This window comes from Cydia splendana, chromosome 19 (genome assembly GCF_910591565.1).
Source record: "Cydia splendana chromosome 19, ilCydSple1.2, whole genome shotgun sequence".
NCBI lineage: Eukaryota > Metazoa > Arthropoda > Insecta > Lepidoptera > Tortricidae > Cydia > Cydia splendana.
The window spans coordinates 7,983,166-7,997,764 of record NC_085978.1 but is presented as its reverse complement, the minus strand read 5'-3'; the positions used below and the strand labels follow the sequence as shown (position 1 = coordinate 7,997,764).

Below are 14,599 nucleotides of genomic sequence, written 5' to 3'. Positions count from 1 at the left end.
GACTCCAGCCAATGTCCATTGTATTAAAAAGCGAGATATTTCCTTGAGCGCCGGCGGCCTAGCGGTAAGAGCGTGCGATTTTCAATCCGAAGGTCGCAGGTACAAACCCCGGCTCGTACCAATGAGTTTTTCGGAACTTATATACGAAATATCATTTGATATTTACTATTTGCTTTACGGTGAAGGAAAAACATCGTGAGGAAGCCGGACTAGCTTTCAGGTTTTCGATGCGTACGCATCTTCATACTAACGAGCGATTTCTCATATATAAAATGCGGCTCGATGCTGATAGATGTGATTCCACCCTTAATTCGATAGCTCCCTGGATGTATTTTTTACCCCAGAACCAAAACTTTTGATAGCATCAAGCCGTTACCTGGAGACACTAGTCACAAAAAGTTATATTTCATATTAATGCAATTATTCTGTGTTATCTACTAGTCTACTTACCAATATATACAATATATATAACATACACAATAAACATACCTATTCGATAAGCCTAATAAATTAAATACAGTAAACATTTTAAAACTAAATATGTAACTACCTAAATAAAATTATAATGAAATACATATTATATAATGTTAAGATAAGTTAAGTTAAGAAGTAAATATAAATTAAATTTATGTGTTAGCATGTAAGGTTTATCTATTAATGCTAATATTACATTATAAAAAAATTAAATAAATATTTTTACAGAGCTATGGGACATATTTATTAGTATGATTTGTGCACCCATATTTTTACACTGTACCTCAAATTGTGTAAAAATATTATATTAAATTTTAATATCCTCGGTACCTGAGGAATGAGGACTACGTTTTTATGGAGAAGTTGTCGTCTACTATCCTTTTATTTATATTGGCCTGACAAACTGTCCATCGGTGGACCTTATGCCTTATATAATAAGGTTTACTGATGGACAGTTAACAGTGTGGACGATGGTACAGAAGGTACAACATAATACAATGCCTACACAAATAAACTGACACCAACTAACAACTAGAGATGCACTGGATATTCGGTTACTATCCGGTATCCGGCCATTATTTTAATATCCGGCCGGATAGTGACCAACTATCCGGCCGGATACCGGATAGTATCATTGCTTGATTTTGGAGTAAACAAATTGGATCTAAGAAACAGTCACGGTCAATCGTACTCGTTTATTATTTTAAAACAATTTAAACATTCCACTGACTTGTACGCGCATTCATTTCGGACCTAGAAATGAGTCCGCGCGAACTTCACTACGAAACAGGTCAAAACCTGCACAATGCGCACCAAAAAAAAACAAAATGTAGGTATAGTTCCGCCGGCCGAATATACGACGGCCGGATACCGAATATTTGGCCAATGGTCAGGACGAATATTCGGTATCCGGTATCCGGCCAAACAACTATCCGTTGCATCTCTACTAACAACTAACAATGTTAAACAAACTCATCTCAACATGAAAACTATATGAAAACTCTGTAATACTCTGCATTCTTCTCATGTGTCGGACACCATTAGGCTAACGACGTTTGAAGTCTGGAATTTAACTGAATTCGAAACAAAGTCTGTTTAAATTCAACATTTTGAGTTGCGGTCGCAGTTCGTGCGCCTGAGAACTTTGTGAAAATGTAGATAGGGTTAAACTACACGGAGATTATACGTGACAGTTTCTAATACTTAAGAGCCCATCAACGTGCACACTAGCGCCACTGCTAAATAATCGTGATTATTTAAATTTAACGACAGGTATTTAAAAAAGGGGGCCGCTGCGGACTGTATTTTGTATTTAAGTACCTTTTGAATACATCAAACTAGTTGTTTATGTTGCTGGATTCGTCGATCTATGAACTTAAAACAAAAACGGCCGTTTTAAATTCGGACGCATAGATTGACGAATCCAGCAACATAAAAACTAGAAGGTACTTCAATACAAAATACAGTCCGTAGCGGCCCCCTTTTTTAAATACCTGCCGTTAAATTTAAATAATCACGGTTATTTAGCAGTGTGCACGTTGATGGGCTCTTAACGGCGCCATCGATGGCGACACTTTTTGATATTTAACGAATTTAACACGTATTGTGTTAAATTCGTTAAATTAAGTGAAAGAAAAAGGATCAAAGTCAAATGGGGTTCTAAAAGTTTTAATCATCTGTCGAAAGATGGCAATAAATTTACTGTGACTACAAAATTTAATTTGAGAATTAAATACGCCTCTTCATATATAAATTCTCTTTGATGTGTATTAATCAATGTACTTTATACCCCTGTGACACAGTATTATTTGTCTTTTCACTTCATTCAATTACCTACTTAACCCAGAGAGAGACATAAGCTTCTTATTCATTTAAAATTACAAGTTATTTTAATTAAAAGCTTAAGTATAAATGGCCAAGGCTTCTTTTACAGTAACGCATTAAGTTAAGAGTTTGCAGCAGGTTAATTTCAGCGTGTTAAACGCTAAAGTAATGTAATTAATCATTGTTTCGTAGTAAATGGTCTAATCTGTTGGGAAGACAGGTGCAGGTTTACTGTGAATATTTATTAAATATAATTTAAATATTACACAATAAGTATTAAATTACAGTATAAAATACAATTTATAATTTATGTACGTACACGGGATTGTTATGCCATTTGAGGGTTCTTGCTAAATTGGAAATTCTAAAGCGTAAGTATTGAACAACCAATTTAGCTAGGGCCCTAAATGGCGCAACAATCGCGGAACGTGATGGTACAATAAATAAAAAATATTAAAATACAATTTCACTAAAACTAAATTCTTCAAAACTGACATTTCCTGCCAATGATTCCATGCCATTACGCTAAAGCTTAGTAGACATTACTTCCATACAATACTTCCCTTTTAAAGGTGGCCACTGACGAGCCTTCCAACAGTCCAAATAACGTGGCTGCAATCCAAAATCAAACCGGTCCGTGAATGTCAAAAACGTACAATGTTTAATATTGGGATGCCGTCGATTTGGATGAATCTATTGTAACGGCATCCATTTGAAGGCTCGTCAGTGGCCTGCTTTACAAATAATAATAAATAAGTTTAATTTTTAACTTAATTGATTAGTATTTTTTTTTTTTTTTTTTTTTGTCATTACATTGTGACAACATTTCATTTTGAATTCTGAAGGAATATTTTAATAAAATTGAATAATCCGACGCAATATAAGTGACTAGGCACTTGAATCCACCAGACAGGAGCAGCGAGCAGCTTTATTGAATTTGGCAGCTTCAAAGTGCCACAATCCTTCTAAAACCACAGTATTTACGTTCATTATGACTTACACCCGCGTTTCTCTGCGGCCAAATTTTAATTAAGGCTTTCTTGCTTTACGAAAAAGCTGTATGTGCTATAGGAAGTATGTGGAGTTACGCTGTTTTTGGGTTTGTGATTGCTTGCTGAAGATAAATGGCGCCTGAGAAGAGGAAAACATTCACGTGTCGGTGATAAATACCACATGTGGAGAAGTGTTGCCACAGCTTTACTATAATTGGGCAAAAAGAGGCGCGACAGAAATTACGTACGGCACGATTAGAACTTTAGGATACGTCAAATACTGCGGCTAGATACGATATGGATTAGATATATCAGTGTCAAATGTGACGTTCCTTCAAACAGAAACGTCACTTTTGACACTGACATATCTAATCCATATGCATCTAGACCACATCTAGACGTAATATTTGACGTAGGTATCTAGTTCGAATCGGGCAGGTATTAGTATTTATTTCCGTTATTTCCAAATAAAACTACTTTACTAAGTACCTAACTAATTAATTGGTGAATTAACTTTTTCTTGTCAGTCTTTTCCATAGATACGATCCTTGTTTTGTGGAATTTAAATTAACAAAACATGCATTTTTATGGTAATTATAGGCTTTTCTACAACGGGCCATCTAACAAGCACAATAATACAAGTTGGTACGAGAGTTCTTCTAACAAACCGTGCTACTATTATTGTCGCCTGGCTAACGGGACAGAATATCAAGAAGACAAATTGATGGCAGTGAAATATACATTTACCACTAATGCGGAAAAGGCACTAATTTAATACGATTTAAGAGGAAATCGTGCTAACCTGGCAACCCTGAGCTAAAGCCGACTAACGTGTACGACTTACCTGTGAAATGAGGGATTTTTATTAGTGTTTCTGCCTTAATACCTGTTTTGTTGGTGTGTTTTAATTATACACCCGTGCTGCTCTTAACGCAATGTCAGACGCCGTTTTGCACATACATATCGGGACATCTGTCGTTCTCCCATTGCTGCCAGGAAGGAATATCGGCTCATCTGCCACTGTCCCGCTTCGGGACATTTTTAGGTTCTCTCTCTTGACGGAAAGTTGAGTGCCAAGAATAGGTTCTTCACTGCTCTAACATATAACAATGCGAGATCGTTAGACAAGGATAGGCTACTTGGTCAGTATCGTCAACAAACTTTTAAGGTTATGGAAACTTCATAATTCCGTGTTTAATTGGGCGGGTGCGTTGGCCCGCCCAACCCGTGGCAGACGCGGTGAAATATGAAAAATGGAGGCTGCAGGCAGACGTGGTCATTTTATTCCCGCCCGCTGCGGGAATTTAACAGACGAAGGAATAACGTTTAGTATAACTCTCCAGCGTGTTTTAAGTGAATTCCGTTAATTTCAAGGGTGCGTTCCTGAACTTAAATTTTGGTAACTTTCTCAAAGAGACCGGTATTATAATTAACTTCAAGATAAATTAATTAATTATATCTGATAAGGCCCCTACGAGCGTGTACACTTGCTTTAGGGCAATCTCTCTCAGAATCTCTCGAGTTAAGCTAGTACTTAATAAAAATACAATTTCTAATACACTTGCGAAGTACGTACAATTTTGTTCCCAAAAACATTTTAGTCTTGAAACATTCTCTAATCCTATCTTCTCCAATTTATATTTAAACACGTAATGTATTACGACGTGTCATTCTCTTTTAATCCCCGCATTTAAGAGAGGTTGAGAGCTATAACACGTGTGTATCTAAATGCTTTACTAATAGGCATTAGAGCTTTACAAATTGATATCATTTGAATTGTATCAGTCCTACACGTGTGAAAAACGCGCCAAAATACTTTAGACGATACACATACAAAACTTATCTATCTATCAGGCAATTCGAGTATTTGTTATTCGATCTGTTTCCGGATTAGCGTTGAAAATTTCCGGAAAAAATCCCATTTCTTTTCAAACAGCTCGTTTTTTTTTTTTCGGATTTTTACGGAAACAAACCATGAGATTTACCGCTTCAATTTTTCCGAAAAAAACGATTAAAACGATTTAAACAGGTTTCAATCGGTTATTTTTCTTAATACTGGTGACATTTGACATCGGATCGGAGTCAGTGTCAGTTCAGTTCAGTTGTCACAGTTGTGTCATTAGGCTTATCAGTCGGTTGGTTTTTTTCTTTAAAAATCCGGAAAAAAACGAAAATTTCATAAATTCCCGAAAAAAACATTTGATTTTGTTCCGACATTTTCAACGCTATTCCGGATACTGATTTGTCAGTGTCAAAAGTGACGTTTGTGGTTGAAGAAATATCCTATGGGTATGTTCCAATGTATGTTCTGATCAACAAAAACGAATACCAGACATATATATATATAAATGTGTTTAAATAGGTACCTACTATACTCTTTATTGCACACCTATATTAGGAATTAGGAACTTACCTAAACAAATAGGCCAATCAAATTAGATTGTTGCCAGGAATTAATTCCCAGCAAGCAGAAAATCGTCTTAATACCTTCATTTGGTTCTGAATTAGCGTAATCCGTGTTTGCTCCATTCCAGGAGTTGTGGAAATAATTTTGCCCTTTTTCAGTTTTTTGCTTGTAGTTCCAAAAATGGTACGTGCGATGGTAAATTTGCTCTAATCATGATAACAATAATTGATATTTGAGGATCCAAAAGGGTATGAGTTCGTAGTCAAAAATTGTAAAAAATGGCCGCCACTTTAAATTTCTTTTTTTTTGTAAAATCGTGTCAAAATCCGTTTTTTTTACCAGTATCTGATCCACAATAACCTTACTGGTAGTAACATTGATTTTGACGGTCGGTTCCTTCTACAGCGAGTGGTTTTGTCAATCCAAGGTAAAATGTATCTCCCAAGGCCCTCAAAATTTATCCACACCTCCTGGGATGGAGTAAACTCGGATTATACGAATTTAGGACGTAATGGAGGTATTAAAATGATTTCTAACTTGCTGGGAATTAATTCCTCAAAACGCTTTTTTATATCTAATTTGAGCCTAAAAGACAATTAGATAGAGGTACCTAATACAGGTTACTTTAATGTTCATGCCAAATTTCTTATTACTTGAGATTTCAGCATGTCGTTTTAAAATGAGAGTAGGTATAGGTACGTTTTTCAATTTTATGGGGGCGGCTACTTGACGGAAGGTTTTTGTGACGAGAATTAAATCAAATTGTACTAATTACTTTGAAAAGTTCGAATGTCGGTCGCACAGAGACGATACACGAGTAGGTGCTTTACACGTGGTACCTTTGTAGGACAGATATTGTTAATGTTGACAATAGACTATCCCTACTGAAGTATACAGTAGGCTACTAATGAATGTCCCGCGACACGTGTTGCCAACGACGTCGGGTGAAGTGTCTTTTTACAGTATTTACAGTATATCTGGTGCTCCATTACGACACCCTGTGTTAAAATAAGCACATTACGGAACTACGAACGTTTAAAGAACCATTGTACTGTAAAACGTTGTACGATACACGTGCGAATCGGTAATTCGCAACTCGTGTCGATTTAAAACACTCCCGTCGGTTGGTTCGGTTTTAAAATTCGCCACTCGTTGCGAATTTCCTATTTTTCGCACTTGTATCGTAAATAATAATTCCTGAATAATTCACATGTAAAAGTAGGTATTTTACTTTCCTCGTATTCAAAATGAAAAAAAAATAGAGTAGTATTTAACTCGGGTGAAAATCACCAATTCGATCTCGACTCGATCAATTGGCCAAAATTGGATGCTTCAACCTACTATTTACCTACTTCTCTCTGGAGTAAACCTAACCATAATGTACAAGACCCGGCTTTGCTGATCCGGCAGGCCTTATAGAACAGATAGAATTATATTTGCATGCTTAGTTATTAAGTTAAAATAATACAGCATGTTTATATCTATTTGACACAAATATAATTATATCAAGAGCTAAACTGCCATCAAACTGTTCCGCAGTTTGGCAGTAGGGGAGAGGGGGGCAGCCTGGTACACTTTTTACATTAATTGTCATAGTTCAAAATATTACTTATTGAAACCAGTTTTAAGCCTCTACACAATAACCTACGTTATTAACCTATGTAATTACTGTATTTGCATATATATAATGCTAAAGATAATAGTACAAATTAGATTTTTACAACTCAAGGAATAATGTTCGATACTGCCCCAAGAGTGGGTAGCTTTGAACTTACATGGGGTAGATTTGAAAAATGGGCTGTAACGGCAATAATATCGAGATATACGCGTTTTTTTTATCTGTACTTGGCACAGTTTGTCACTAGAAATAATCGTGTTAACAGTTTACTCGTATAATTTGCAGTTACAACAGAGATGGGGTAGTTTTGTACATTCATGTTTTTTGGAGTGTTCATAGGTGCCTCAGTGGGGGTACCTTTGAAAAGTATTGAAATCTTACTAAAGCTACCCCCTGGAGGCAGTTTTGCAAATACCATTTTTCAAAACTACCTCAATAATGTTTTAACAGCGAATTATATGAGTATTTATTATATTTTGGTTCTCTGTGATTCTCTTTATTTTTATAATTCCTTACCATTTTATCTGTTAAATAAATAAATAAATCATATTATATTAAACATGACTAAACGTAATAAGTACTGAACCACTTAGTTCATGGAATTTAGGTAAATGCATTATTAGTATTTACTAAAATAACTAAAATATTATTACGGTTTCAATTTACATACCAAATGCCAGTCAATATCGGGGCAGTTATGAACATTTTGTGGCCACCTCTCCCCCAGCCACTTACGGTATACAAATAAGACCGTAAAAGGGGAAAGGCGGCCACTAATTATTATTGTTTGTGGTGTGGGGGTGTAAGTAACAGAATGCTTGGCATACATACCTTCATCTCCTATGAAGGATTCTTTATCCTCGCTCTTTCTGATCCACTTCTCTTGGGCCAGAGGAGCCTCAGTCTGCTTCGCTTTACTTAATTGGTGGCTAGTTGTGTCGCCCCGAAATCTGTGGGTTTAATTGCTCATGAATATGGCATTCTCATACAACCATCACCTACTATACATATACGATTATCTCTACAGCAAAAGAGTACCATCTTACCCGGCCAGATGAAGGTTCTAAGGACTCCCCCCACGGGGAGTCCGCCGACACATGGTCGGATAACTCGGACGCCTAACATCCGAGCCGAGGTGTGCCTACGGCCGTACATCGACACACCTCTAGCCGTGCAGCCGAAGCCGCCACGGCTCTCGCACACTGGGGCGCGTCCAGTCTACCCAGGTGGAGTTGAAAGCTGGGGCGCATCAAGTCATACCCAGACAGAGTCGAGAGCTGGGGCACTTCAAGTCATACCCAGACAGAGATACCTAGTCTGCCTTACCTAAGATGGTCTCAGGAATAGCTTCCACGGCAGGTTCCGTGGCAAGCTAATCTCATATGAACTTACTGCCCTTCGATTAAGGAGATCATTGCATAGAGAAACCATACCACCACTGCGAGCACCAAGTAACATAAAATACTTAGCTTTAGACGACTCAGGACAGCTGTGGGCTTCCTCACTGTATATTACACTTTTATGCACTCGCACGCTTCGTGCCATACTGGTTTTAACTTGTCACGTTGGAATAACTTACCACAGTTCCACTCAGAGGGCGCTGTTCAGTGTTGCCGCTAGGAAATTTGTATAGTGACATTAGATATTCGTGCTTGTCACGACACACCCCGCCTCAGGCAACAGCACGGCGACTAGATTGCTGGTCCACTCCTTGATCTTCTCAAGGGCTCTGAGAGCTGCCGCTCTCTTAGGTCTTGCTTCGTCGTGTTGTCCTTCTGGCGTAACTTCCTCCAGGTGGTGTGACTCGGGAACAGTGTGGTCGTAAAACTCGAGGTCGCCGACCGCGAGTGGCTCTGGTTCGGACATAGACTTAGGCTTAGACTTAGGCTCGTTTAACTCACTAGATATAGACTCAACTGCTTGTTTAGAGGAACACGTTTCCTCTTCTGGCGAGGCATGAGGCTGTACTTCTTCTGGTTGATCTCTTACTTCTTGAGTGGATATTTGCTCAGATGGAGGCTCAGTAACGTCTTTGAAGGATTCCATCGTCACGTCATCCTTGTCTGGTGGACGTGGAAGATCAGGAAGCTGCACCGGTTCTTCTACACTTTCTTCATAATATGATGTTTGTTTACACTGTTCTTCTCCATCTTCGATCTCTAACGGGTAGAGATGGGCGATAGATCTTGTATACTCTGTATCTCCTACTCGTACCGTGGCGACCCTACATAAACCGTCGGCGCCTTCCTTTAAAGATACTATTTTCCCAACTTTCCAATTTATCCTATTCTTCGTGTCACCTTTAATCTGCACGATTTGACCTATCTTAGGTGCTAACTTTGATGTTACTCTAGGTTCTTTAGGATGGTGGGAATATCTTTCTCTCAAATTTAGGAGATACCTGTTCTCAAACATCTCTTTAAATTCTCGTAGAATTATCCGTGCTTTCTTCCAACCTTTAATTAAATTGTCCTTAGTCACCGTCCCTTGCGACGTTGTAGGATCCTTATCTGAAGTTTCCATAATGATACACTTTCCCATTGTAAGAAAGTCTGAAGGTTTTAGTACATGATCCGGCTCTGAATCTACGTAAGTTAAGGGTCTTGTGTTTAGAACTGCTTCTATTTCTTTCACCGCTGTTACTAGTTGGGTGTCATTCAACAAATGTTTCTGTAATGTTTTCTTCATACAGTTTTTAACCAAACCAACTAATCTCTCATAGAATCCTCCATGCCATGGTGCTAACTGTGGTATAAATTTCCATCTTATCTCTTTCTCTACGCAGTATGGGTTCTGAAGAATCTCTGAGAGTAACTTGTAGTGAGCCGCATTATCAGACGTTATTAAGGTAGGTACACCTCTTGTTGTAATCATTCTACGTAAGGCAATTAAACCTTCTTCCGCAGTTAGGTCCTTTACAACTTCTAAGTGAATGGCTCTTACGGCTAAGCATGTGTAGAGGCTAATCCACCTTTTACAATTGCCATTCCCATTGTTGATTAGAAGTGGTCCTAGATAGTCGGTACCAACGTATGTGAATGGTGAGCTATAATTGACCCTCTCTTTCGGTAACGCAGGAGTTTCTGGTAGTTTATATGGCCCTCCGTCATGCTTCATACATTCGGAGCACTTCCTCAAAATCTTCTGAACTTGGCTTCTTCCTTGTGGTATCCAGTAAGTTTCCCTTATCTTGTCTAACGTGTGACTTACTCCAACATGCTTATTTTCTTGATGAGTCTTCATTATGATTTCGTTGGTGAAATCTGAATCTTTTGGTATAAGTATAGGGTAGCGTTTATCAAACGACCAGTCTGCGTGTTTCATACGACCTTTACACCTCAGTAACTCATCTATGTCTTTAAATATGCCTAAATTCAAACTTAAACTAGTTACCTTTCCTTCTACCTCTAGAGGAAAGTATTCAGCTTGAATTTCTTTCAATTTTAGTAACTTATCTGGCATTTGATCATTGTCATGACTCGCTACTTCCTTTTCAGTTATACTGTCCTCCGTTTCCATCGGACTAACGTTGTGTAAATCTGGATCAACTATTTCCATCAGTTCTTCGTCTTCTTGGATCCCAAGACCCTCCCCAATCAAGAGAGAACTGGTTGGTCCACCGCCAGAAGTTGTTGGCCACGTCTTCGGATCTTGAACTATAAATTGTGGACCACTTAGCCATTTCTCCCTGTCCTCTCTCGAGCAGGTGGGTCTGGTGCCGACGTCAGCTGGATTTAGCTCTGTTGGAAGGTATCTGATCTCCAGATCTTTATTTGTTTTGATCTCTTCTATCCGCCTGGCAACGAAGGGTGGCAATAGCTTGTCAGATTTGCACCATTCTATGACGATCTGGCTGTCGGTCCATAAGACTTGTCTTACTATCTTCTGCTGGAGAAACTTAAGAACGAATTTTATCAATCTACTGCCAATCAGTACTCCTAAAAGTTCAAGACGAGGTATCTTGAGACTCTCCTGGTCCTTTATTGGTATCAGACGAGATTTACCAATAATGAAGCTTTTCTCCGAGCCGTAAACTAAGAAGACTGATGCTGCATAAGCCTGTAGAGAGGCATCGGTGAAACAGTGTAGTTGGTAGCCTTTTCCCACTGGTGTCTTCATGTAGCATCTGTCCACCGACACCTTTCTAATGGCTTCTAAGTTCTGTCGGATCTTATTCCATTCTTCCGTTAGTTCGCTCGATAATGGTGAGTCCCATGACACTCCAGCTTTCCAAAGCTCTTGTAAAAAGAGTTTAGATGATAAGGTATAGGGTACTGCATAACCACATGGATCGTAGATTGATGCAATAGTCTTCAGTATTCCTCTTTTTGTGACAGCTTCTTCTTGTAAGTTAGGTTTCAACTGAAGAGTATCCCTTTTGATGTCCCATTCTAAGCCAAGTACCTTTACTTTATCTTCTTTACATGTATCAGAGACTTTCTTCATAAATTCTTTAGAATTTGAACTCCAATCCCTGAGTGACATTGAAATATCTTGAAAAGATCCCTTTAGATTTCTGTAGAGTTTCATCGCCTCATCCGTAGTGTCAGTACCCGAAACAAAGTTATCCACATATATGTCGTTTGCTTTCTGTCTGACTTGCTGATCTTCTGCGTTGGACAGGTGGTGCTTAATAGTCGCATTAAGCAAAAACGGTGATGAAATGACGCCAAATGGAACTCTACAAAACCTAAGGTACAGTAGGTTGTCTTGAGATACCGGTTTAGAGGTATCTTTGAGCCACAAGAATCTGGTTACATCACGATCCTTCTCGTGTAACGCCATCTGTAAAAACGCCTTTTCTATATCCGAGGTTAAACCTATCCTATGAGTTCTAAATTTTATAAGTAAGCCAGTGAGGTCTTCTAGCATGAGTGGTCCTCGGTACAAACATTCGTTCAGACTCTTGGTGTCCTTGCTACTTTTAGAGCTAGCATCATAGACTATTCTCATAGGTTTTCCTCGATGACGTACTCCATGGAAAGGTAGGTAGTGAACGACGTTACCTGTTGACGTTCTTGAAGTAGGTACAACTTCTATTATACCCTTATCCAATTGTTGTTTAAACGTATCACTGTATGCTAATAACGTATCTTGATCCATACGCTTCAATAAGCTTGATAAACGACCAAAAGCCATTCCAAAATTATTAGGTAAATCTGGTGGATAAGTTATCCAAGGCCAGCTTACCTTGTAACGAGTATTTAATTTTAAGGTTGTATCGTTAAAATACTTGATGGCTTCTTCTTCTCTAGTTGCTCTTGGGGAATCACTAATACCTATACATTCTAGTTCCCAAAGGCTCTTTATGTCTCCATTACAAAGAGGTGGATCTGGTTGATGAAGCTTCGTTTCAATGCAAGTCTGAGTGTAAGTCACTACATACGACTCGTCTCTAAGCTGTGGTTCTGCTCTACCACTAATTATCCAACCAAGTGCAGAGTCGATCAGAAACAAATTGCTATCCAGTTGTACCTTTTTCTCGTAAGTTATGTTGCAGTAATATTCGTTTCCAACCAAGATCTGTACAGGTCCGCTTAGCGACCCGTCGTCCGCTAGTGTATATGACTCCGGTAAGTTCTTCATCTTGACATTAGGTATATAACCTCTGGAGATATGCTCTACGCAGTTAGCCTGTATTACTATGTTCTTGTTTGTTCTAGATAGTAGGTGAAGGGTGACTATTGGGCTATGTATCTCTCTGGGAGGATCGTCGCCGAAGGTGAATACTACTAGATGACTCTCTTCTTCGACGGGAAGCTTTAATTCCTTCGCAGTCCTGAATGTTACATAAGAGCGTTGGGAACCTGGATCTAAAAGAAGTCTATATTTAAATTGTTTATTCTTATCATCTATGGGGCTTGCATAAACTGTTGCCGTTTGGAGTGCAGTGATTCCCTCTTCTAGAACAGTCAGGACTGACTCTTCTCCGTTGCATCCTTCTGAAAATTTAAAGGACATAATGCTCTGTTATGCGGTACTTCTCCTTTACAACGGGCACACCTTCTCTTTCTCCAGCAAGCCTTTGCTACATGATTCCGGCTGAAGCAAATGTAGCATCGTCTTTCAAGCCGTTTCTTTCTTTCTGCTAAAGTAGATGCTTCAGGGCAACTATCATTATAATGGCCCCCTTTGCAAAATATACACTCCAATCCCTTCCTGACCTCTGGAGGACTTCGCTGAGTTTCTTCCTGATCCTTGCTTGAAGTTGAAGTTTGGTTTGTTCTGTTCGCTTTATTGTTATATTTCTTGAAACCCTTAAACTTCTTCTGTATCGGTCTCTTATCGAAGCCTCCCTGATGGTTTTGTTTACTCTGGTTACTGTGTCGTAGTTGGGACTGGCTTGCGTATCTCGCGCGTTTTGCATTCACATGAAGAATCCCGACCGTACTAGCTTCTGTGTCTAGAGGGCGTTTCCTACCCGATATCCTTTCCGCATCCTCCTTGGCAGTGATGATTTTATCCAGTTCGCTTCTCAGTTCTTGAATGGAATCATCCTTAACTTTAAGTTTTATCTCATATACTAGATTAGAAGGAAACTTCTCTAGTAGCATGAAGCGCAGGTGATTATGGTTAATGTTCTCACCTAGTGATTCTAAAATCTTGAGATTTCTTTCGATTTCGTTGAAAGTCCTTCTGCAATCATCCGCATTGCCTTTGGCCATCTTAATTTTATATAATGTGGCATAGTGCGCGTCTATGAGATGTGAAGTTTTCCCGAACCTTTCTTTCAGTATTGAAACCGCAATAGCATAGTTGGTGCTAGTAGTCGCTAGACCGTCAATGGCCTTTTTGGCATCTTCCGTGACTGAAGTCTTAAGATACGAAAGCTTGTCCACATCCGGCAGGTTCCTTTCATCGATGTTGCTTCTGAAGGCATCCCAAAATTCATACCACGCCAGTACATCCCCATTATACACCGGCAGCTGAAGCTTAGGAAGTCTGCATGAGGAGTTCGCGTCAGTCAGCTTCTCTGATGGTTTGCTTGATGTAGATATTTGGTCGATCTTCACCTTAAGTTCGGCTAAAGTCTCTTCTGCTTGAAGTTGAAGTCCACTTATCAAGCAGATTTCATCAGATGCGGGTGTCGAAGCCAGCCTAAAGTACTCCGTCAGGTCTCCGTTAAGTCTTTTTAGTGATGCCTCTAATTTACTGTAGGTGATCTGAGCCTGCACTAAATTTTCTAAATTAACAGTAACCGGAATTACTTCTAAGTCCGTTGTGAGTTTGTCATTAATGAGCCTAAGCCTTGCTAAAAGAATGTCGTCCATTCTGGTATTTGTC

The 14,599-nt window shown here is 38.9% G+C and overlaps 2 protein-coding genes across 2 annotated transcripts in view; one reads left to right on the top strand and one right to left on the bottom strand.

The window, feature by feature from the left end:
- LOC134800243 (uncharacterized) overlaps nt 1-14,599 on the top strand; it is a 299,703-nt gene that overhangs the window by 219,983 nt on the left and 65,121 nt on the right. The window lies entirely within an intron of this gene.
- On the bottom strand, nt 4,088-14,586 carry LOC134800366 (uncharacterized). The gene is made up of 4 exons (XM_063772866.1): nt 13,319-14,586; nt 8,982-13,094; nt 8,147-8,265; nt 4,088-4,134 (listed from the first exon to the last, which is right to left on the bottom strand). The coding sequence occupies exons 1-4, from the start codon at nt 14,584-14,586 to the stop codon at nt 4,088-4,090; spliced, it is 5,547 nt and encodes a 1,848-aa protein (XP_063628936.1).